The sequence below is a fragment of the Suricata suricatta genome, chromosome 4, assembly GCF_006229205.1.
Source record: "Suricata suricatta isolate VVHF042 chromosome 4, meerkat_22Aug2017_6uvM2_HiC, whole genome shotgun sequence".
NCBI lineage: Eukaryota > Metazoa > Chordata > Mammalia > Carnivora > Herpestidae > Suricata > Suricata suricatta.
In genome coordinates this window covers 64,131,425-64,157,632 of record NC_043703.1, presented here as the reverse complement: position 1 = coordinate 64,157,632, position 26,208 = coordinate 64,131,425, and the positions used below count along the sequence as shown (strand labels likewise).

The following is a 26,208-nucleotide window of genomic DNA, read 5'->3' as shown; positions in this document are numbered from 1 at the left end:
TTTTTTAAATCTATTTTATCTATATTTTCTTTTTAAAAAAATTTTTTAATGTTTTATCTATTTTGGAGAGAGAGAGAGACAGCAAGGGAGCAGGGGAGGGTCAGAGAGAGAGGAAGACACAGAATCCAAAGACAAGCTCCAGGTTCTGAGCTAACTGTCAGCACAGAGCCCAAGGCAGGGTTCAAACCCATGAACTGTGAGATCATGACCTGAGCCGAAGCTGGACACTTAACCAACTGAGCCACTCAGGTTCCCCTTATCTATCTTTTCAAATGTATTGATTTTTAAATGTATATAATGCTTATTATTTGTGTTGAGTTATTCTTGCTGACTGGAAATTAATATATAATTAAATCTTTTCTACCTTCTTTCTCATGGTAATGCTTTATTAGAAACTATAGAAGGGTGTGGTCCAATTGATAGCCACATGTGGCAATTATATTTATGTTAACTAAAATTAAAGTCTGAAACTCACTTCAGTTACACTAGCCTCATTTCAAGGGCTCAATATCATGTGTGGCAAATGGCTGCCATATCAGACATGGAACACTGTCATCACTGCAGAAAGTGCTTTTGGATGGCACAGACCTCCAAATGGCATTCTGCTGTACCCCCACAGAGTGTGATCTATATTGCATTTGTGTTCATTCATTGCTAGTTTGTAATTTCACTTTATACTTCCATTTTAACCTAGGAGTCACATTAAATGCCTATATGTTTTTAATTTTCAAAAGCACAGTATTTCTGGTTTTGGTTTTTAATTTTTTTTGTCTCTTGACAAAATTTTTTATTTCAGTGCATTGTCAACAGTGTATGTACCCTACATGACTATTTCTTAGAATTTGTTGATATTTTCTTTGTGGCATAATAATCATTTTTTATTAATGTTCCATGGATACTTGAAAATAATGTGTATTTTCTGCTGAGTACATAACTTGGTAATTGTTTTCTTTCTTCCTTTAGGTCTACTAGAAGTTTTAGCTTATGGCATGTGTCAATTTATTTCCTCTCTAATTATGTTTTGTGAATTTATCAATTTCTCCAACTACAGACTTTTGTATCTAATTTGGGGTTAGATATATAAAGGTTCATGATAGTTATACATATTCACATAAAAACATAATATTTAATATATATTAAATAACATACAATGTTTATATAGCATATTTTAAATACTTATATCAAGTATATCATACATTGATAGTATATGGACAGAAAACTATATATATGAAATATTGTTCTTTCCTTTTTAATGCTTTTTACTTCAAAACTTTTTTCTGGTATACAGTAGTTTTTCATATCTCTTTATTTTGAGCCTTTCTATATATCATTTTGATTTTGTGAGAATTTTGTAAATAGACTATATCTGAGTTTTTAGGTTTCTTTTCACAATGTGATTTTAGTTTTTAATAAAGGAATTAATTAATTTCATTAATGGCATTAACTACTGTATATTAATATCAAGTAATAACATTAATTGTGAAACACTTATAACTTAACCTGACGTGGTCTTATTGCCTTCATTTGTTATTTCACATTTCCTATCAGCAGTAATTTTGTCTCTTTTTCTCATGCCTTCTGTTAGGATGATCGAATGTCCCTTTTTCCCTCCTTCTGTTCCTACAAAACTTTGGGAGTTAACCCCCTTATTTCTATTACTTAATAGTGGCATTAGGGACCACAATTCAGTGCTAGTTTTACCTGGTAAATTACTTTCAAGGTTAAAATCCCTTCCCTCTGAACCTTGAAGCTATTGGTCCATTTTCTTCTAGCATCGAGTTGCTGATAAAAAGAATAAGCTGCTTTGCTTTCCTCTCAGTGCCTTTCTCGTTATGCTGTGGGTTCTGATCATTTGCTGGGATGTGTCTGGGTGTGGATCTTCTTCATCCTACTTGGCACTCAGTGGATCTTTGGCTTTGGAAGTTTCCTTCTACTTCTCTATTTCCTCCTGTCTTATCTCTCCTTGGCAATCTTCCACTAGATGCAGGACATCCACAGTTGATCCTTCATGGCTCAGCTTCTCTCAGAGAGAGTCCCTTAACTTTATTTTTCATATCACCAGCTCAGGCTTAAGTCCTTCCAAAGATTGTTAGGATTTCAGTTCATTTAATGTGAAGTGCTCCCTTCTAAGTTTTTTCATCTTTGGTAATTCTTCATAACCTGCTATTTTTAGGATGTGATATCCTCACTGAGAATACAAATTAGAATTTTAAAAGTTTTTTCTATCCCCTTAATAACTTGTCTCTGGAACAGTTGTGTCTACTGGCTGCATTTGTGTCTGGTTCTGTTAATGTCTGGAGACCCCTCGTTCTCCGGACATAAACAAGAATCAAGGACTACGTCACTGTGTAGAAGTAATCTCACCTTTGAAGGGACAACTGACTGGGGTTCAGTGGACAGTAGAAGCAAGGGTGCAGAGCACAGACAGTGGGACCAGCTAATTGTCGAAGTAATAATAATGGCAGGTGTTACTCTGAACACCAAGCAACATTTAGTGTATTTCCCTCCTGGGCAGAGCTGCCTCCTTGTCAGTTATAAAGGTCTGGAAATGACCAACACCAGGAGCTGGGTGCCATATACAGTTCATTCTCTTTAGGATGAAACAGGTGTGAGCTGGGAGAGTCAAGGGGTAAAGAAATCCATAGGCCTACCTGGCCCAGGTGCCCTGCATTAAAATGAATTCGTCACCAGATGAGCACCCTCTAGTCAACTTTCATCTGTTTCTTCTAACATTCAGCCTGAGCTACCACTAAATTTGCTTTTGCCTTTGCCTTTCTTCTTTAGGTCTTTTAAGCTTTGTTTTTTCTACTTTTCTTTTAGTGACAATTTCATACCATCTGCTTTCTAAATTTCAAGTTTCTGTGGATATTTTTTTCTTAATGGTCAGAGAGAAGCTGCTTTGTTCAAACCAAGATCCCATGAAGGCCTATGCATTACATTTGGTTAGGTTACTCTTGGACCTCTAATTTGGAATACCTGCCCCCCCTCCCCATAGTATTTACATGCTGAAGGGATCAGCACATGTTTAAGCATCTCCTGCTCTGGGTCAGCGTCGGACCAGGAGGCTGTTGACATGCGCATTCCATTCACCATCAGGAGTCAATCTGACTTACATGCCCCACCCTGTTTTTAAACAGGATATTAAGCTTTCAATAGCTTAATATCAACCCACGTCACCAGCCTTATTTCCATCCATGCCCTCAAATGCCCCATGATCTAAGAAGACAACATAACACTTTCACATGGGCTTTGAAATCTGGAATTTCTATAGTAGAGAGTATTAGGACCCTTTAGAGGGTCTTTCATTTTATAAACATCCCTTATTTCCAAAAGCACTTTAGGAGCAATGTGGGATCAAAACCACTGTGATGCTTTCGTACGCGATTGTTTGTAAAGCTCCACGGTAGCACAGGATTACTCCCATTGGTATATTCTCTTGTGAACCAAATGCCAAGAATTGAAATGCTCATTAACAAGTAGTCATAAAAGGCTCATAGTTTTTTTTTAATTCACCTGGTTAATTAAAACAACCTATGAATGTCCAAAACTAATCATTTAATTTACCTTCCAAACTGAGATTCTTGTGAGAATGAAAGGGGGAACTATTAATAATTACACTAACACATATAAACCAAGGTGTCCTGGGCTATGAATAACTTGTAAAACTTTCTACCTCTTTCCTTTAAAACAACCCACCACTTTGCATCTGCTTCAGTTTGATATCTATTTATTCCCTCCACAGATGTTTCTTGAGCCCTTATTACAAGGCAGATGCTGTATTGGGAACACAAAGTGAACAAACAGCCAAGGTCCTGCCCTCATGGAGCTGACATTATAACAATCCTTTTTTTCTGCTACAATGTAAGGTCTCAGGTCTGAATTCAGCTTCTCAGAATCATTAGATAATAGAAGGTCACACATTGCCCAAGGAAGGAGAGACAACCTTGTAACACCCAATCAGGAAAGGCCAGCTAACACCTTTAACAATCCTAAGGGCGGGCCTAAAGATAGAAGCTATAGATAGTCACCTGTTGCTCGAGGCTAGTCACGCCCTACGTGAGGGTCCTGGGCCCACTCTGTAATTGGTCAGTACTCTAAATGTTGATTGGCTCGCACTAAAAGTATCAATGTATGGCTAAAGTTACTGCCAGTATTGATAGGCAATAGTGATTGGATCACTGTACCTGTGTCACAATTTCCTGTAACTCCCCCTTCCCAAGCCCATAAAGGCTCTGCCCTGCCTTTGTTCCAGGCTCCCCGCATGGATCCACTGCCTTGGTGAAGTGAACTCTGTGAGCCCGAGCTTAGAAGCCCGTAATAATAAAGCCCTTTGCTTTTGCATGCATGACTCGGTCTCCCTGGCGGTTTCTGGTTTTGGGGGACAATATTACAAATCTGGGCATAACACTACTAAATATAGCTTTCATTCTTTGGAACACAGGAAGAATCGGGTAGGAATCTCATTCTAGCAATGCTACTACTGATTCTCTTTAAACAGCTGGATGCAGTGGGAAGACAGCAAAGGCTTTCAATGCACACAGATAGGGTCTGATGCTTAGTTCAGCCACTTACTAGCTGCTTTGAGTAAGATACAAGGAATCCTCATCTGGGAGTTGATAATACTTAAATCCCAAGACTGTTATAGGAAGAAATGTTGGTACGATGCCCTGTAGGTGGTAGTTATCACCAAGTGTTCTCAAATAATATCAAACCTAAGCAAAGACAACATCAAATCAATATGATGGGGGAGGGAGGGAGTAGAAGGGGAAAATGTGCCTGAAAACAGCCCTAAATCAAATGGGTCTTTGCATTACTTGGAGCCAGAGAGAGAGGAAACGACTCAGAGAAGAAAAGGTAAGCCCTGAACAACAGAAACCAGCTGTAAACTTCAACCCTTTCCTACCACCTCTGAAGCTTCTGACTGAATATTCCCTGCTGAGGCCCACTGCCCAACTTCCCCAGAAGCTCTCTGCTAGTATTATGGAGAAGTCAAGAGTAAACCCTGAAGGGCAGGACACAGGTACTGGGGAGAAATCTGAGAGAAAGTAGGAAAGATCCAGAAAGGGATGAGGAGGTGCAGCAGCACTAACAGGCTGTTTTGCACAGGAGTCCATAGTTCTGTGCCATGGTGCCAGGCACTGCAGACAGTAACAAGAAATAAAGCAGCTCCGGAGGGGCGCCTGAGTGGCTCAGTCGGTTACGCAACTGACTTCTGCTCAGGCCCTGATCTCATGGTTGGTGAGTTCGAGCCAAGTTATCAGGCTCTGCACTGACAGAATCCCAGTGTCTGGGATTCTCTCTCCCTCTGTCTCTGCCCCTGCTCCCCTCCTGATTCACTCACTCTCTCTCTCTCTCTCATAATAAATAAACTTAAAAAAAAAAGCAGCTCTAGAAAGAATGGACTTGCTCTCCTACCAAAGGCTTCCTTCTCTGCCCTACAAAAATCAATACCATAGCACACATGGAATGTTAATAATCAGACGAATTAGAACACTGCCCTAGTCCACTATCCCAAGGTAACTCGAATTCACTGAATAGCTTCTAATCAACTTAAATCTGAATATTCATGAAGTTAAAAATATCTTGCAGTATAATATGAACACAGGTGATGAGAAGAATCCACTGATAGGAATAATAAAAGGAAAATGAACAAAAGTTTCTAGTATATTCTGCTTTGGGAAACTGCCTTTTCTAGTACATCCAAGATTTTCACCTGAATATCACAACTTGAACTGATGCTGGACTTCATGTGGTGGGATTTTTTTTTTTTTCCATTCGAATTGCTTACTGCACTTTTAAAAACAAAAAAACAAAAGCAACACATATTCATTGGGAAAGACTGGAAAAAATTTTTTAAAGTCTAATGAAATAAAAAGCATGTGTCATTCCACCACTTGGGGATAAATACTACTAACACCTTGGTGTAATCTTCGAAGTGTGGGCAGTTTTTAGATTTCAACGTCGTCACCATTGGTCTTTATCCACTCAGTTTGATTTCTAAATCACAGTACCACACAGAGCACTCTAGTCTCTACAATGTTTAAAACACTCTATTTCCATTTGAAATCTGCAGCAGGCTAAACCCTTAATTAGTAACAGCAGGTGCTGAAGTGCTTAAAGCAAATCACTCCTACATTTTAGTGAGTTGTTATTTATGTCACTCTTATCACCAGGAGCAGGGCTGACAATCAGCAGCAGCTGCACGGGCTGACGGTCTCACAGGGCAATTGATGGCCTCGAGTTTCCCCAAGAGTCCAGGGATTTAAACAGCTCTAGCTGGAGAGACTGATCAAGCTGCTCTTCAAATGCAAACAAAAGGTTCCGTTGGGGCTTCAGCCTTTCTTAAGGGTGGGGGGCCGAGATTGTTGGTGCACTACTAGATAACCAGATATTTTACTCTGAGTTCCATTTTGTACAGCTTTGCCTAATCCCGTGCCATAAAATACTATTTTTCCTTTGACTTTAAAGAGGTGCCGCCATTTTGAAATAATTAAGGAAACCTATGAAACTGGTCCACTTCAGAGTGGTAATTTCAGAAAGCCTGTGCTTAAGCACAGAGATTTAAGTATGCAAAACAGTCTAAGGCCTTAAAAAAAAAAAAAAACTTCAGGCACCCCAAGAGGTTTGCCTCTCTTAGTGGGTGAGGTTTTATGCCTTCGTTTTAGAGGGCTAGTCATTTCCGGTCTGCAAGTCAAGCAAGTGATTCTGTGCTTCTGCTAAGGGGAGGATAAATCAGGTGCCTTCAAAAGAGGCCAGGGGACTTTTTGAGTCCCCTGGAGGTGGGAGGACGTGTGAACAGCGCAGATGCCTTTTCCCGCCAACGGCTTTGGTTTCCAGGCACAACTGCCTGTCTGGCTGTAAGCAAGCCTGAGGAAGGACTTGCGAGGACTTTTTGGACCCCGTGCCCATAAGCAAACTGAAAAAAGCATGCCAAGCTGTGCAGAGACAAGAATGCTCAAAATAAACTTCCCCGTGTTAAATGAACGTTCCCATATTCAAAGTAAAACCAAAGTCGGCATTCACATTCCGCGCCGACACCCACTAGGCTTCGTTCCCGGCGACCCCTCCGAAGGACCGGCTAGAAATCGGAATTTGGCCGGCGTGGAGGGCTCAGAGGCAGGCCTGTGGGATACAGTTCAGTTCGCTCCGGCCCCGGGGGTTCCGTCCAGCCAGACACCCCTCCCCCACTCGGGCACCGGCTCGGGGCCCCTGGAAGTGGCCCTCCTGGCACCGCCCTGCTCCCGCGTCCCCCCCGGAATAAGAGATGCCTGTGCGGGCCAAGGGGGCCACTGGGCCCAAGGCCCGCGGGGTGATCAACACAGCTGCCTCCCCTTCCTCCTCCTCTGCCTCTTACCTGGCCTGAGACTCGACCGCCCTTCGGGCCAATAATTGAGGCCGCCATGGCCTGTTGCCCACGAACCGGGTCCTGGGGCAGCCTCACCGCAGCCGAGGGAGCCGCCAAGTCGGCCGCCGGGCAGAGCTGGTGCTGATGGCTCTCCCGGGCCGCAGCTGTGGGCGCTCCGGCCCTGACTCGCCTTAAAGTGGCCACGCAGCCGCGGACTGAGCACCTGGGGAGGCTGCAGGCTGCTCCAAGGGGCCCCGCCGGATCTGGGCTGGGGGAGGGGCTGTCCAGGGTGCCCTGGGGGACCTTGGTAGCCCCGTCAGTGGCCCGCTGCTCTCCCACAGCCCCAGGCCCAGTCCCTGTCCCGCACTCGGAGAGGTCACAGCACCAGGCCTTAGTAGAACTGCCACACTCAGCCAGGAGAAAGCGGAAGCACCGCCTCGCCTCAGGCTGCGCTAAAAATCTTGAGGCCATCTTTCTTTTGGGAAATCTCAAGTTTATTAGGGATGAGCAAACCGTTTTCTCCCCTCCCCCCTCCCCCCCTTTCCCTAGACAAACATGTAGAAGCTAGGGAAGGCGAGTGCTGTTATGGCGCTTTCTTTCCAACGAAATTAAATATTTTAGAAGTATTTCATTTTGTCCGGTGACTCAGCATTGTCCTCATTTTCTCAGCTGAGGAACTTGGACGATCAGAAAGTCTTCTGGTAGCTGCTATGGAACTCACTTAATTCAGTCTTGGCTGGGACATTTTATTGAGATCTAATGAGTGTCAGGACCAGTAGGGAATCCTCTCTCTAGTGGGTCTTTACTATTGTTCCAGATTTTTCTATTGCTAGAAATTGGGGTTGGGGGCAGGAGAATGAGGGGAGAGGATGATGGTATCTGGTAGTTGTCACTTGGGATTTCCCTAGATTCTTGATCTCACTTAATGTAATACAAACGTGCTCTACTTAAATCACCAGTCTGCTGTCTCTGAGCAAGCTTTTGGTTTCCTGAGCAGGTCCTGAGGTGTTCTGAAGCCCTAATTTTGAACATGAAAGTGTGAAAAAATATTATTATGGTTCTCTGATTTTGATGGGCAGAAAAGGTGATTTCTGATTAGATCATTCTGCAATGTTTTGGGAAGTAAATATACACATTTTAATAGTTATGATATTGGCTCTTTATTGCTTCTCCAGTTAATCAGGAACTGAGTATTAGATAAACATCTCTAAGGCACTTTGCTAGCCAATATTGGACAAAGGTGAAGTCAAGCCCAAACCCTGGGTGGGTTGTGACCTGAGGCAGTTGTGAGCATTTCTCCCTCTATGGTAATCAGGGCACTGCTCCAGGGGTCTATATGAGCAAATCTGATCTAATACTAACAAAGACATTGTTGGAACTGACACAGACTCATTGTTTTTAAATTTGAGGGGACAATGCCCCTAAGTTTTTGTGAGAGGAAGTAATCAACACTCCAATTACGTGTTGGAGGAAGTAAGAGAAAATAATAAATCTCTCCAGGATCCGTAATATAAGATGACAAGTTTCCTAAGAATCAACTTAAGATATTTTAATAGTTTTAAATCTCCTAAAAGAAAGACAAAGCAACCTTACTTTACAAGTGAGCAGACATCTACTATAAAACTGAAGGTGATTTTGCCCCCCAAGGGACACTCGCCCTGGTCTGGAGACATCATTTTGGTTGTCACAACTGGCTTCTAATGGGTAGAAGTCAGGGATGCTTGCTGCTAAACATCCTACAACGCAACAGGACAGCCTCCTATAACAGAATTATCTAGCCTGAAATGCCCTGAGTGCTGAGGTTGAGAAACTCTACTATAAACTTTCTAAATTATAACATGGAATGAAAACCATTTAGTTTTTGTCACCTTTAACATTCTTGAATCATACTCCTATTACTGGGCAGAAAAATGGGCAGATGGATGCTCTCTGTAGTTCCCAAAAATAACAATATGCTACTTATACTCTTGATGGAAAACTGAATATGATGAATTATAAAAATAGGACAAGAATAATTTTACACAGAGGAATATATTTTAAAACTTGCACTTAAAATCAAGTCGTTTCTTAGAAAATGGTGTTCTGGGGTACCTAAGTGGCTCAGTCAGTTAAGTGACCAACTCTTGATTTCATCTTAGGTCATGATCTCACAGTTCGTGAGTTCAAGCACCTTTTCAGGCTCTGTGCTGACAGGGCAGAATTCTCTCTCTCCCTCTCTTTCTCTGACCCTCCCCAGCATTCTCTCTCTCTCTTTCTCTCTCTCTCAAAATAAATACATAAATAAAAAATAGTGTTTCATCATTTAAGATTATTTGCCTTCATAGTATACGCTTTACATTATTTTCCCTTCCAATTGTGTATTTTTCACAATATGCATACAATCCTGAATAGGTTTATAAGTACTACAGTATGCATGGTCTTTTCCAATGAGCTCTTTTGAAGAATCTATGTTAAAATGTTAGGAATTTCTCCATCCAGCTATTTTACAGGAACTAATATAGAAAGCTATCTCTAGTATTGTTACTGCTTGACTTGTTCTCAGAAACTCAGAAATTTAGAACCCCACAAGACCCTAGAGGTGACCTAATTGCCATCCCTTTCAAAGATGGTGAGTCCCAAACCATGGTCTCATAAGTAGGACTATAACCATAGAAGTTGGAAGCCAGAGAATTAACTAATTACAATAATTTTCACTGATAACTTTTACATTTAACAGTGCACTGGACTCACTTTTTAAATACATTTTAAACACCGTGCTTACATTATCCTTGGAATATTAAATCCAGGAGTCTACCCTAGCTTGACTAACCATTAAGTTCTATTATAGGATTACAAGCAGGGATATTTTCATATTCTTAACTGAGGAAGGTGATTTTTGCTTCCACTTAAGCCATCTTTCCTGCCCCTCCCCCTTCCTTTCAGGTCCATTATAGAATAGCCAGAATAATCTTTTAAAATATAAATTGAAATATTAACTCCTTTTCTCAAAATCATTCCCTCAGAAAAAAATCCAAAGTCTTTTCCATGCCCAACATGACTTTATATCATGACTCTCCCCCTCCCACCTTATCTCTTGCCATTCTTGTGACCTTTCATGACCTCTAGTCACACTGCCTTCTTCTGAGAATACCAGATAGGTGAAAACACTCTGCCCTGTTCTTCCTTCTCTTTGGAATGTTCTTCCTTCTCTTTGGAATGTTCTTACCTGTCTTCCCCCCAGATTGCTCCATTTCATTTAAATTTTGTTATGATGTCACTTCTTCAGACATTCCCTGTCAGAATCTAACCTCTTACTTTACTTTTTATATCACTTTTCTATGTTAGACAGCATATGTATTTGTTTTTCCTTATCTTTCTCCCCTAAGACAGAGGATCTGTCTGTACTGTCCACTGCCATCACCTTGTCCTGGCTCATAGCAGAAGCTTAATTGAATGCATGAATTAAAGTTACTTTAGAACTTGACTGGTATATGTAGACGGGTTCAGGTCTTCTGGCTGTCTATGATCTGTTCTCTATTTCACAATGCCACTCATTTTGTAGTGGAAAGAAAAAGACAAGCTTTGGGGGAAAGGAAAAAAAATATTGTTTGCACCAAAGTGACAAGCTTGGTATCTCAAAGTTCGGACTAGTGTAAATTGTGTTGGTTGTGGCCCAGAAAAGATGATAGATCAGTTTTAATCCTGTCTTTTCCATATTTAAAAATGTGCAAAGACACCTATGCTTATCTGATTAAATTCTTGTTCCTCGGTGTGGCATTAGGGCCCATGTTATCTTGCCTGATTTGGCTTTCTAGATTCTGCTTTTAATCAAGTCAATTAAATTTGTTTCTATCCCCTGACAGTGTCCTTGGAATTCCCCCAACAGTGTCCAGTGTAGGAGCTGGACAATCAGATTGAGTAACGTCATTCTTTGGAACTGCAAGGTCAATCATCGGAAGGCTTAAGACATCCTGAGCTACTTCTAAAGGACATTATTGGCCAGTAAACTTCTGTGAGCACAGATCAGTTACTTGGGAACTCCCCTGGGTATTTCCTCTGATCCTTCCCAGCTGCTAATTCATCTATGCCTTGGTCTTCTTTGATTCTGACCTCAGCCTAAAAACTTTACCTGCCCTGTGATCCCTGTGTCACAGGTTAGGATCTCTCCTGCTCTTATGCCTCCTTCTTGCCTCTGGCTCAGTTCTCCTAACCAGCAAGTTCAGTTCTGACAACCACCTCCCCTGAGCATTCTGTGTCCTGGCTTTCTCTCCCATACTACTCTCTGACTCACTTTCTCCTTTTCTGAGTAATCAGGGAAGACAGGAAAATTCTCAAAGAATTCCTAATTCCATTTTATACCTTGTCTCAACAAGTAGAACTCTGTTTCAGTAGAATGTTAAGGCAGAGGTTGTTTTTACTAGACTTCATATCCTGGTATGAAGAAGGTGATCAATAAATACATGTTTTCCCCAATGAATTAGGAACTACTGCCAGTAGGCAGTGATAAAGGTCGGAAAATAGCAACATCTAGTGATGTCTTGTAATCAACTGCACTGAGATGTGACAGTTTTCTCATCATCCAATATACCAATTTATCTTCAAAATGAGGAGTTAGTTCTACTGAATTTAAATGAGGTATATTTGCCTCACTAACCACAAGTCTTTGCAAGAAAATGTGGAGCTACACCAAAGTGACACTGTAACTCTGGATGCAGGGCTCTGACGCTGACGTCAGGGCAGGGCGTGCCACACTGATTCACTTGGAGGGCATCCTCCCAGAGCAACAACACAGCAGAACCATTAGAAGCAGCTTGGGGTTACTGAGTAGGGCTCTACTACCTGAGCCGAGCACTTGGTTAGAAAATAACTAGTTTTTCTTGGGTCACAACGACTACCAACTTGAAGTCCTAAGGAATTTCTACAACACAAACAAGTCAGTCGTAAAGGAGAGAAGTTTCTTGTATGTGAAGGTGGACACGGTGAAGGAAAAAAAAATGTAGTTCACATTTTCCTTGTAAGTACCTAGATATATAGTAATGATTTAAAAGTCAGCGGAGTAATTTTTTTTATTAAGGAAAATTTCATACTATCCAATAGTAAATATATTACAGATGTACAATATAAAGTATATGAATGTGTATATGCCTATGACCCCACCTAATGCATAATTTTGAAATCTTGTATGTGCCACTCCCATTTCCATTCTCTTTTCTCTCTCCCAAGATATAAAGACTACTTATTGATTTTTTTTTTAACTACTAAAACTCAAATTGCTTGTGCCCTGAGAGAGAAATAAACCTTTTTGTTAAGCTTCTGAAGTCTGGAATTGTTTCGTATAGTCATAATTCAGAATAACTTGAATTTAGGTACTGCATTAACAAAGTACTAAAATAGCAGATCTGCGGAGGAGGCATGGAAAACAGCCATGAAAGAGGAGGTCTGGACATCCCTGTCACACCACAGTTGTCCAAGTGCTTACCAAACCTGTTGATGGAGGAAAAGATGTTCAAAAAAACCCACTATTACCAATTTGTGATGGATGTTACTGACTGCCTTTGGGAGGAAATAAGGAAAGATGAGCTTGGGACATTAATAGCCAGTTTGCAAGGAGAAATACAAAGGACTAGAAGGAATCTGAGGGAGACTCTAGAATCTAGGACATTAAAGGGTTGGACAGGCCAATACCTTTAGACCCCCAAAAGCAAGAGATAAGACTGAGAAGTGTTTTGAGCAACAGGAGGCCACTAAGACAGACTTGTGGCAAAGATCAGATTATGACTGTTAGAGTTACACCCTAATCTATTATTTCAAGTAGCTGCAAGGTAGTTGCCATTAGGTAGAGAGAGATATAGGCCAAAGAAATAAATTATGCTCCAACATTTATCACTTTTACACATGGAATTAACTACTCTTTTGATGGAGTTGTATTATCCAAGAAATCATAAACTTTGACCAAAAGCTTTTGATTATTTGAACTGTGAAGTTCTGTCAGGGCACTCAGCTCAGTTTGTTCAAAAAATGAACTCTAGAAGCTGTGCATCCCCACAGGAAAGCCTAACCTACAACATCCACTTCAGATACAGGCAAGAAGACTGAAAAGGAAGAAACTCCCATGAAGTAGTGCCAGAGGTCACTGAGAAAAGTGGATAAGAATATTCCTCCCTGGAAGCAAAATCAGAGCCTGATCAGGGAACCTCCCCCATTTGCAGGGAAGGAAGCTTTCACCGTGTCTAGCCAGTGGGGTTCCATGAATGCTATGGACCAGTGATGCTGTGCATTCTTCCTTTTCTAAGTAAAAGTGATTATGGGTATCCTTCCTCTCTCACATTAGTTGGTGCATTCCACCAATGTTTAGGTACAGCCTGTGTTTGACTATCATTCTCTGCAGCATGTGCACAAGGTTTTAAAAGAACAGAATCCTAGAAAGTCATTGATGGAAAAACAAGAGATTCTCTTTAGTAAAAAAACAATATGTGTGTGTGGGGGGGGGTGGGGGGGTGGGTGTGTGTGTAGTTATGTTCAGCAAACTGGAAAATACACTGAATTGGAACCAATTTAAAAATATCAATTGACATTCTAGAATTTGACTCGATGATGCAGGCAGGCCAGGGGCCATCACTATCAATGAATCATTGAATTTATCTCTATTAGTTTTGAAGAATGATATCATTATCTACCAAACAGGAAAATAAAAAACCATCCAAATACCTGTAAGGCTTACTAAAAATATTGTTTGGTACTATCTTAGTGAGCATCAGCTAACTGCTTCAGCAAGTAAAACACAAATCTCAGTGACAACATATGCACACATACAGATACTCACAAAAGGATTTGCTTTTCACATTCACCACAATCAAATGAGGGTCAGCAAGGTGAAATCAATGGATCTTCTATGTGCAATAATTCAGGCACCTATGTTTCTTCCATCTGTGGCTCTACCATGCTCTGGAGCCTTGGCATTTACTTCTAGACCCTCAACATCCACTCATCAAACAATGTTTTCAGAGAGCACAACCAAGAATGATCACCTGGGAGGTCTTCATGGGCCAGTCACAGAATGTATGCCTAGACTGCACTGTCCTGAGGTCAGTCACAGGCCCACACCTAGCTGCACACAGTGTTTCACACCGTTTCTCTAATCACAGTAGCATACACATCACTCACTACTAAACAGTGTTTTTTCATGCACATATCACTAAAAAAAGTAGTGTATGTACCAGGCACTGGTAAACAATGTGTTTCACACATGGGAAATGTGGCCTAATTCTGTCACATTAGAAAAAAGGAAATGGTCTGGGAAGGACATAGCAATCTCCACCACAATCCATCAGTATGATCACTAACCATCCTTTTGTTCCTTTCTTCCCACAATACACTTACCTTCCCACCAAGAAAGATAAACCAAAGCCCTGTCCAGTCATTTTATCCAACATAAATTTCAGTTTAAAATGAAAGTGAGAATAATTTATTTAAGTGATAAACAATTTTAAAAAACTGTTTAGAGTCTAAGTAAGATGGGTTTTTATACTGGATTTAAAAATATTTTCCATGTTTTGATGTTCTCAGTTTATGTGGATAGATCCTTTATGTCTGCCTTCATGGAGTATCAAGGGCAAGATCTGCCCTCTTGCTGTGAACAAATTAAAAACTGGGCAAAATGGGGCAGCTGGGTGGCTCAGTTGGTTAAGCATCTAACTCCTGATTTTGGTCCAGGTTGTGATTTCATGGTTCAAAGGCACAAGACCTATGTCAGGCTCTGTGCTAACAGTACAGAGACTGCTTGGGATTCTCTCTCTTCCCCTTGCTCTCTGCCCTTCCCCCACTGTGCTTTCTCTCAAAATTAAACATAAAAAAAAAACTGGACAAAAAACATAAAATACCTAGGAATAACCTAATCAAAAATGTAAAAGATCTGTATGCTGAAAATTATATGACTATAAAGCACATATAAAGCTGAGAACTTTTTTGTATTTTCTATTTTGAGTATGAGTCTTCTTATCAACGGACAGAGACCAGCTAACTTGGCAATGAGAACAAAATTGCACAGACACAGACAAAACTGCCTTCAAAGGGGATGTGGATAGAGTCTCTCCATTCACCAGTGCCCCTCCCCTTAGGCCGCGTCTAGCCAGCCTCAACCCTGTCTGCCAGAAGTGGGGTGGAAGATATCCACCCACACCATAGCACAATGGCTTACAACTTCCTATACAAAAAGAAATAATTTAAAACACCTGGGATGGCTTATTAGTTTTACAGGATTTTCTTTTTTAGAGGGGAAAATGACAAAAATTTAGAAGCAATTCCAGTCTGAAGCACAATTATTTACCTGCATAATAAAAATTTCTTATCTCTTTCTGCTCATTACTATTCTTAGATGAGTTAAAAAGAAAATACTTTTGAATGTCTTAGAATTCTTTAATAATAAAAGGTACAAGAATTAAAATTTTTTCTTTCATATTCCTATAATTCTCCAAAAGCACTAAAATAAGTAAATGTTTGCGTGAATTTTTTTAAAAATGCTACATCTGAAATGAAATGTGTTGACCACTTAGTTGTGCAGAATAGGGATAAATTGGTTCATTGGTTATTTATAAAGAAAGACTAAAAAAAGAAGCTATTAATTGCTACCAATTTCATATTACAGGCTTTAATGTTTATGAAAATATTTTTTATTTTGAATAATATCCATAAGTCATAAGATAAAGTTTGAAATAATAACTGAAATGTTCACTTCTGAATCTATTTCCCATCATATAATTATAAGAAGCCAATCTGATTTCCTTGGAAGTTCTTTTAGATCTTCCCAAGTTGTCAAATACGTTCCTAATCTGTATTTATGAAATACAGTTAGCTCATGGTCATAAAGCTTTTATTTTACTGTAAGTTAATTCCAAATATAAAATGTACACATTCTTTTCTTTATTAGAAATTTTGTTTTGAAAACATTATACAGTGGGAGAAGCCATAAACCATTAACCCTTATTTTGCTAAAAAAAAATAAAATAAAAATTTTTAATTCTGGGATTGGTATACTATAAAGAATTTGACATAGAGGTGCCTGGGTGGCTCAGTTGGTTAAATGCCCAACTCTTGATTTCAAATCAGGTCATGATGTTGCGGTTCATGAGTTCAAGCTCCAAAATCTCGCTCTGTGCTATAAGCCTCTCTTTCTCTCTCTTCCTCTCCTCACTTACTCTCTATCTCTCTCTCAAAATAAATAAAAGTAAAGTTTAAAATAAAATAAAATAAAATCACAATTGATCCATTAAAAAAAGAATTTGAGATAGAAATTCTGAAATTACAGTTTGTCTCCCTTTTATAGATTATTAATGGTGTCTTTTGGGATGAAAGTATTTATATAAAACACTATAATTAACTTGAAACACAAACAATGTCTTATGAAATGTGTTACCTCATTTAAATTGGATATTTTAGGGAAACTCTAAATAATTTTCTGTATAAATTGTAATTCCTTTATACAAGTGCATTTCCGTAGAAACATAGACTATTCTCAGTTATATTTATGTTTAAAACATATACTTGCTTATATATTGTATAAAAAAAAGAAAAACAATATGTACAGTTCAGATACATCTTGTTGAATACAAGCCAATACTTTTTCAAGAACAGACTCACATTCACAAAGTTAAAAACCAGTCAGACCATTGCAAGGTAATTAAATGGTTATAGATTTCTGCTCATACAACTGCAATAAATTTTCAATAAAACATTTGAGTGTCTTAAAAAAAACAGTCCAACATCTAATGAGAAATTAGTAGGTGTGACAAGACACAGAAAATGAGACCCAAAACCATGCACAAAATCAGTCACTAGAAACAGACCTAGAAATGACAGAGATAAAGATAAAGAAATTAACAAATAAGTAGGTTAAAATAGCTATTATATCTATATTGACTATATAAAGAGAAATATAAACACAGCACGGGAAATAGAAGACATAAAAAATTAAAAACACAGATAGAACATTATTGAGTGTCCTACCACAGGTTGCAATTAAGTCCTGAAAGGAGAGGAGAGGGACAGAAAAACAGCTGAAGAAAAATAACCAAAAATCTTCCAGATTGGAAAACTCAAAATCTACAGATCCAAGAAGCTCAGTGAACCCTATGCATGATAAACATAAAACCACAATAAGACTCATTATAAGCAATTCCTGAAAATCAATGGTAGATAATCTTAAATCGGTCTATTATAAAAGCCACATGATGTACAAAGGAACAAAGAAAAACCACACACTTCTTATCAGAAACTGCAGATGCGATAACACAAAGGAATGGTATCTTTAATGTGCTGAAAGACTAACACCATTAACCTAACTTGTTCCCTTCTATTCCAGAAGATTCCTCGTGTCCCTCTCTGAGCCATTAGAACAGAGCCCAACGGGCTAGAACCCACAAGTGAGATCATGACCTGACCCAAAGTCAGAGGGTCAACTGACTGAGGCACCCAAGAGCCCCATTTAGAAAACAATTTGATTATATTTTTGAGTAGCTTTAATGTTCATACATTGACTCAATAATTATATTTCTATTCTAATGAAAAATCATATATATATATATATAAAACACAAAAGGATGATCATTTTATCAGCAATATTAACACCAAAATATGGAGGCTTCTTCAATGTACAATTATATACATAAGTGGATTGTGATTCATCTACATGGTTTATTATTATGGTGCAATTAGCACTTTGTTTTATACTGAAATTATTTCTCCTCATGTCTTCCTGCATTTGAAGCACTTCAGTGTCATTTATCTCCAGCACTTAAATAGACAATTTTATTTTTTATTTGTCACCAGCTAGCTTAGTACCTAGTATATGACAAGTAGTTAATACATTTTGTTTAACTTTAATGAATGTTTGCAAAGCCATTTATAATGTCATGGGATGACTTAATGTTAGAATTGTTAATGCAGTGGTACAAAGTCATACATGAAGTATGGTTTTAACTATTTAAATATATTTACAGGAGAGGCTACAGAAGGGGGACTTTAGTCTACTGATGCCAAAAGATGTGTTTCTGTTATACAGATTTGTCCAGCTCTACAGAGGAACATGAGTAGGGTCCAAATGGTGATCCATTGAAAGGGGGAAGGTGAGGAGGAGACATGTGGAGTAAAAGGGAACATATCTGAACACGCTGTCTAATTTAAGGGAAGCTTGCTTCCCTTCCTGTCAAGTTTTTGCTTTGTAGAATAAAGATAGAAATCATTGATTTCAAAGGTACCCTTATGTGTGTGTGGCACAGAAGGGGGGGTATAAACCTTTTTATTGCAACAGTTATGATATCTTCATATGATAAAAATAAGTAATAGAAGTCACAGAACATCACAAGGTATCAAGAAAATACATTTTGACTTACCAGTGTGTAAATAGTTAAGAAAGTCTTGAAAGTAGCTCATAACACGAAAGTAATTTGTCTTTATAATGTTAAAGGATTTGGAGCAAAGAATAAGTCAATAGTGGGAAGAGGTCAATGAAATAACCACTTTGGGATTTGGGAACTTTCAAGGAGAATGTATTCCTTTATCTCTATCCTTTCCTTTTTATTCTCATTGCTTCAACTTAGTTAAGCCTTTATTATAGCCAGAGAGCTGGACAAAGGAGAAAAAGGTGGTAAAAATGTCACACTAGGGTGTTGAGAGTTAGTTAATTGTACTTACTGTTGATGGACATGGAGAATCCCTTAATCTTCCTAACTGGAATTAACCTCTTTAGTAACTGAACTCTGATGATTAAGTCCCTTGCTTATGCTACTTTTGTGGCTCTAACCAAATTCTATCCTAAATGATAGGTTTATTTTGCTGTATGTTTTGGTTTTGCTTGTCTTTTCTGTTACAAGAGAAGGATGTGTGTGTTCGGGGGGTTATTCATCTTTGTATCTCCATCAGGACTTAGCCCAGAGACATGCATATTTTTGATACTCAGTAAGTATTTGGAATGGAAGGATGGATCTAAACATAAGGTAAAGGTTCTAACGGACACTTAAGGATACAAGGAATTTAAAAAACTTCGAGCGTAAGAAATATAAATATGATGTAGTAAAATATGATCTAGCTAGGATCAAGGCCTTAAAAATAGGAACCTTATCTTGGGAGTAACACAGGATAACCTGCAAAGAGCTAGAGTTAAATGAAAAATATGGGGGCATTGCACTAAAACATTTTTTTAGCTTAAAAACAGTATGATGTGATAAAGAGAGTATTAAAGAACTGAAAGAGAAAATTATGAATGCAGCAGTCATGATTTTAGAAGAGAAACTTTCCCTTTTCTTTTGAGTGGTGGTAACAAAAAAATAATAATTACAAGAATCTTTCATTTGGTAACTACACTGGGCCTATTTTGATACTCTCAAGCATACAAATTGCTTAAAAGAGGGCCTAGCACATAGTAAGTGCTGTTTAAAAAATTTTTTTTAACATTTATTGATTTTTGAGAGACAGAGAGAGCTCTGATCATGAGCAGGGGAGGGGCAGAGAGAGAGGGACACACAGAATCCAAACCAGGCTCCAGGCTCTGAGCTGTCAGCACAGAGCCTGACGCGGGGCTCGAACTCACAAACTTCGAGATCATGACCTGAGCTGAAGTCGGACACTCAACCAGCTGAGCCACCCAGGCGCCCCAGTAAGTGCTGTTTAAACGTTTGATATTATCAACCTTCATTTACTCCACTGGGAGAATTTAGTCACCTAAGAAGTAAGAGGAAACAGTAGTCCAAAGAAGAATTCCCTCATTTCTAACACCAGCTGCAAGTTCAGGGGTTGCCATTAACCACACTGAGGTTCAATAATTAGCAAAGTGCACATAGAACTCAGTGAAAGACATTAGACTCATTAAGTACAGTCTATTATAGAGAATAGAAAGAGATTCAAATCAGCAGAGGGAAGACACACATAGGACAGAATTTAGGAGGGGTCCAAATATAGATTTTCCAGTTGTCTTCTCCTCATGGGTTCTTACTTAATGATGACAGCTATGATGTGTGACAGCATACAAGGAGAATTGTCAACTAGGGAAGCTTATCTAATTCTAGGTGTCCAGAGTTTTCATTGGGGCTCAATCATATACACCCCACATGGCTGACCTTTAGTTTCCAATTCTTCTGGAGGTAGAGCTGATACCACAGACATTTCTATGCGACAAAATGTTCTAAGGGCCTGGAAATCACCTCCCACTGACTGAGACTAATGGGATAAGGTTAACTTTGGATAAAGGTAATTCTTCTTTGGATAAGGTTTATTCTTGAACACCCATCCATAAAATAGAGATGGTAATATCTATCTTATAGATCTTAAAAGAATATGAGTTTATGTGGGGGCATCTGGGTGGTTCAGTGGTTGAATGTCTGACTTTGGCTCAGGTCATGATCTCACACAGTTTGTGAGTTCAAGTCCCGAGTTGGGGTCACTGCTGTCAGTGCAGAGCCTACGTCAGATCCTCTGCCCCTTCACTATCTACTGCTCCCTAACTCACACCATCTCTCAAAAAAAATTGGGGGTGACTGGGTAACTCAGTGTGTTGGGTATCCTACTCTTGGTTTCCACTCAGGTTGTGATCTCACAGTTTGTGGGATTGAGCCCCACATTGGGCTCCATGTTGACAGTGAGAAGCCTACTTGAATTCTCTCCCTCTTTCTCTCTCTGCCTCTTCCCACTCACTTCCTCTATCAAAATAAATAAATACATTTTAAAAAACCATTAAAAAATACACATAAGTCAATGTAAAGGTGCTTGTGAACTCTAAAGTTGAATCTACTTCTAATGTCACTTTTTTGATCATTAATATTTAATAATCAATTTCCTGCTAATGCTAAGAAATATTGTATAAGACTTAAAAAACTAATACTTCCTTAATAATAGGAGCCCCTATACCTGAGATCTGTTGTTAGCTTAAGAATGGGAGAAATATTTCCAAACAGTGTCCATTTGGAATCATTTATAGAAAGTTACTTTATGTTTTTCTGCATTACTTTTTAAAGTCCCATAAAATATTTGTCTATATGAAATTTATGCACTATTCCTTAAAGAAAGTGAGTATCTATAAAATTTATTACAGAAATGCATTTATTCATTACTGTTGATACTAAAAAAACTTAGGTTTTGGTTCCAGATATAAGGTGAGAACACCATTAGCTAGAAAATATACTTAGTTAACTATGAGTTATTTCTGGAAACATAAAGTCTAATAATTTTACTTATTAAGTTGGGCAAATAAATCATAGACCTAGGTTCCAGGTAACAATTACAAAACAACCTAAACATAAATAGAAAATTTCAATAATTGTATAAATGCCTTAAATAAACCTTTCTCCTATCCTCATTCTATCTCTACTTCTAGACTTGAAGATTGTGAATGCTTGCAATGTTTGGTCTAAAGAATTAGGCCATCACTGTAAATTAAGAAACATCATACATAAAATGATTTAAATTACTATGTGCTAAGTAGTAGGACCTTGTAGTTGAGTAAGTATTGGTTTTCTAGCAAAGTACAGAGCTTAAAAGTTATATCATTTGCCTCCATCATTTCACAGATATTGGAAATGAAGTTCATGGCAGTATGGGAATTGTAACAAATGATGACTGATTGAAGGCTATACCCATAACACCACAAATCAAAGTTTAAAATCCATCTGATTTGTAGCTTTGCCTGAACCATAAGTTTTTGTGTTTTGTTTTTATTTTAGAGAAAGAGAACAAGCAGAGGAGAAGGGCATAGGGAGAAAGAATTCCAAGCAGGCTCCACACTCAGCATGGACCCCAACATAGGGCTTGATCCCACCATTCTAGGATCATGACCTGAGTTGAAATTAAGACACCCAACTGACTGAGCCAACCAGGCACCCTAAGCCATAAGTTTATTATTTATTAATTTATTAAATTTATTGTCAAGTTAGCTATCATACAGTAGATACAGTTTAGTCTTGGCTTAAGGAGTAGATTCCCTTGATTCATCACTTACAAACAACAGTCAATGCTCATCCCAACAAGTGCTCTCCTCAATGCCCATGACCCATTTTCCCCACCCCCGCTAACCTCCCAACCCCATTAACCGTAACTTTGTTCTCTGTACTTAAGAGTCTCTTATGATTTGGCTCCTTCTCTGTTTGTAACTTACTTTTCCTTCCCTCTCCCTATGGTCTTCTGTTAAGCTTGTCAAATCACATATGGGTGAAAACTATGATACCTGTCTTTTCCTGACTTATTTCACTGAGCATAATACCCTCCAGTTCCATCCATATTGTTGCAAATGGTAATATTACATTCTTTTTCATCACCCAGTAGTATCCATTATGTATATATTTATATATAATCCATTATATATTTATATATATAAATTCATACATGTATATACACATATCACATCTTTTTTTTTAATTTTTTAAATGTTTTATTTATTTTTGATAGAGAAGAGACAGAGCATGAGAGGGGGAGGGGCAGAGAGAGAAGGAGACACAGAACTGAAAGCAGGCTCCAGACTCTGAGCTAGACATCAGCACAGAGCCCGACGTGGGGCTTGAACCCACGAACGTGAGATCTGACCTGAGCCGAAGTCGGAGGCTTAACCGACTGAGTTACCCAGGCGCCCCAATCACATCTTTTTTTATCCATTCAGCAGTTGATGGACATTTGGGCTCTGTACATAATTTGGCTATTGTTGATAGCGTTGCTATAAACATTGGGGTACATGTACCCCTACGAATCAGCACTCCTATATCTTTTGGATAAATTCCTAGTAGTGCTATTGCTGGGTCATAGGTAACACTATTTTTAATATTTTGAGGAACCTCCACACTGTTTTCCAGAGTGACTGCACTAGTTTGCATTCCCATTAAAAGTGCAAGAAGGTTCCCTTTTCTCCACATCCTCACCAACATCTGTTGCTAAAACATAAGTTTAAAGGATATGAAAATGATATAGCCTATAATAACAAAATGTTTTGATGAGCTCACATTTTTAGCTAACAACCAATTAGAAACCAATTACTACCAGCACAGATCATGGACATATTATTAAGGGCAAGTGTAATAATGACAACCTTGAGGATATTTTTAAAATCATAAGCAACACTATTAGATATTTTAGGATCACTTAAGAAAATTACTTTCATACAGATAAAGGAAAAAACTTATGGAAGAGGAGCTAAAGAGGAGTTTAATAGCTCTTTCTTGTCTATTTCACTTCCTGAAAAATGTGTTGAACGTTAACTTCACAAGTTGAATATTATGGACAAGAAAAGAGAAGAAAAAGAATTCCAGTTCTAGAATTACAGATGGAGTTATGGAAGATGGTTTGACCTCATAATCTTTTTTACTGTCCTCTCTTGGCATGCATTGTCTTCTGATTAACTGGATTATATCTTCCCCTGAAATAAAAGAAGAGTTAATCATTATTTTTTCAGTCACCACTGTGTACAACAAAAAACATTATATGCTTATAGTACCATCCTCAACAGCCATATGTTATACCATATATATCATTACAGATAGAGAGACAACTCACAGGCAGATAATTCTAAGGCCAAGAAGGAGTCCATGAGATGGCTTAATATAGAAATCTCTGTCCAAAGAGGGATGACATGGGCCATTCTGATATTGCCTCTGGAAATATGAATTAAAATTAAGAAAATATAGACAGTGTTGACAAAGTTGAGAAAGGAGAATAGGGAAATAAGGATCCATGAAGCCAAAGCTATGTTGCCTAAAATTATAATAAAATTGAAACTAAGATAGACCAAGGTCTGTGATATTAAAAAGATACAGGGAGTGAAGGTGGCAGTTGGTAATGAAAAGAAAAGTGAAATAGAGACTGAACTAGTTGATTATATAAAAATAGTAACAGCAACATTTTTACAGCACATAATGTATGCAAGGGACTATTCTTTTTTTAATGTTTATTTTTTGAGAGATGGGGAGACAGAGCATTAGCAGGGGAGGGGCAGAGAGAGAGGGAGACACAGGATCCGAAGCAAGCTCCAGGCTCTGAGCTCTTAGCACAGAGCCCAAAGTGGGGCTCAATCTCACAGACCATGAAATCATGACCTGAGTCAAGAAACAAAAATAAACAAACAAAAAAAACCCCAAAAAACAAAGAATGGGAGAAAATATTTGCAAATCATGCATCTGATAAGGTCTAGTAACCAGAATATATAAAGGACTCTTACAACACAACAACAAGAGAACTCAATTTAAAAATGGGCAAAAGGGGCGCCTGGGTGGCTCAGTCGGTTAAGCATCTGACTTCAGTTCAGGTCATGATCTCATGGTTCGTGGGTTCAAGCTCCGTGTTGGGCTCTGTGCTGACAGCTAGCTCAGAGCCTGGAGCCTGTCTTCAAACTCTGTGTCTCCCTCTCTCTCTGACCCTCCCCTCATGCTCTCTCTCTCTCTCTCTAAAATAAATAAAAAGAGTAAAAAAAATATTTTTTAATGGGCAAAAGACTTGAATAAACATTTCTACAAAGAAGATATATGAATGGCAAGCAAGTACACAAAAAGGTGCTCAACAGTAGTCCTTAAGGAAGTACAAATCAAAACTACAATGAATTGCTATTTCACATTTTACTAGAATGGCAAAAAAAAAAAGACAATAACAAATATTGATCAAGATGTGGAGAAACTGGAACACTCATCATTGCTAGTGGGAATATAAAATGGTACAGCCACTCTGGAAAATAGTTGGGCAGTTCCTAAAAAAAAAAAAAAAAAAATCAGTTATCAGTTGACCCAGCAATTCCATTCAAGGCATCTACCCAACAGAATTAAAAACATACATGCACAAAAACTTGTGCATGAGTGTTCATAGCACCATTATTCATAATAATAAAAAGGTATAAATCACCCAAACATCCATCAACTGATTAATGGATAAACAAAATGTGTTAGATCCAAAAATTGGAATATTATTCAGACAGAAAATGGAATAAAGTACTAATATATGCTCCTACACAGATGAACCTTGAAAACTTATGCTAAATGATAAAGACATACAAAGCTGAATATTGTTTGCTTCCATTTATATGAAATAACAAGAATAAATAAATCTATAGAAACAGAAAGTAGATTAGTGATTGGCAATGGATAGGTGAGAGGGATGGATAGAAAGGGATGGAAAGAATGCTAATGGGTAAAAGGGTTTTGGGGGGAGATGAAATTGTTTTAGTGGGATGGTTTTGCAACTTTGTGAATATATCAACAAGCAATGAGTGTCATTGTATGTAAATTATATCTCAATATAAATATTTTTTAAATGTTGTACTTTGGGAATAAACCGTTTCCTGTGCTAAAATGTTTCCTTAATTAAATAACAATGTTTTAGAATAATTTCATCTTCTGGTATAATATGGAATTAACCACAAGCATTCAATTATATCATATTCAATTCATAGCTCATTATAGATTCTACATTGTTTACTATACTTAATGCTTTTATATTGTGTTAAAGATATTTCAAATAGTATCAACCATTTCTACAAGATCCAACTGACATGATGACACTAATCAAGCTGAGATACATAACTCTAAAAATATGTTTAGTTTCTTAGATATCTTTAAATTTTTTTAATGTTTGTTTATTTTTGAGAGAGAACAAGCAAGAGAGAGAGAGAGAAAGAGCAGGGGAGGGGCAGAGAGAAAGGGAGACACAGACTCCAAAGCAGGGCTCGAACTCATGAACCGCGAGATCATGACCAGAGTGGAAGTCTGACCCTTAATGGATTGAGCCGCCCAGGCGCCCCTCTTAGATATCTTTTGGAGCAGTGTTTTTCAAACTGTAGAACATAGGTAAAGTGGACTGAGGGGTGTGGGGCACGGGGGTCAGTCAGTTAAATATCTGACTTGATCACAGCTCAGGTCTTGATCTCGGGT

At 38.5% G+C, this 26,208-nt stretch overlaps 1 protein-coding gene and 1 long non-coding RNA gene across 2 annotated transcripts in view; both read right to left on the bottom strand.

Annotated features, from left to right (window-relative positions):
- The window catches only part of LOC115290593 (spermatogenesis- and oogenesis-specific basic helix-loop-helix-containing protein 2-like), a 115,345-nt gene that overhangs the window by 43,722 nt on the left and 45,415 nt on the right, over positions 1-26,208 (bottom strand). The window contains exons 6-9 of the mRNA XM_029938473.1: positions 25,010-25,031; positions 11,979-12,096; positions 9,003-9,081; positions 7,355-7,820 (exon numbers count right to left, since the gene is read on the bottom strand). Coding sequence (XP_029794333.1) covers positions 7,355-7,820; positions 9,003-9,081; positions 11,979-12,096; positions 25,010-25,031 — 685 coding nt within the window. The remainder of the gene's footprint in view (positions 1-7,354; positions 7,821-9,002; positions 9,082-11,978; positions 12,097-25,009; positions 25,032-26,208) is intronic.
- LOC115290812 lies at positions 23,483-24,279 on the bottom strand. The gene is made up of 2 exons (XR_003908221.1): positions 23,849-24,279; positions 23,483-23,711 (listed from the first exon to the last, which is right to left on the bottom strand). It is a non-coding gene; the product is annotated as an uncharacterized LOC115290812 (long non-coding RNA).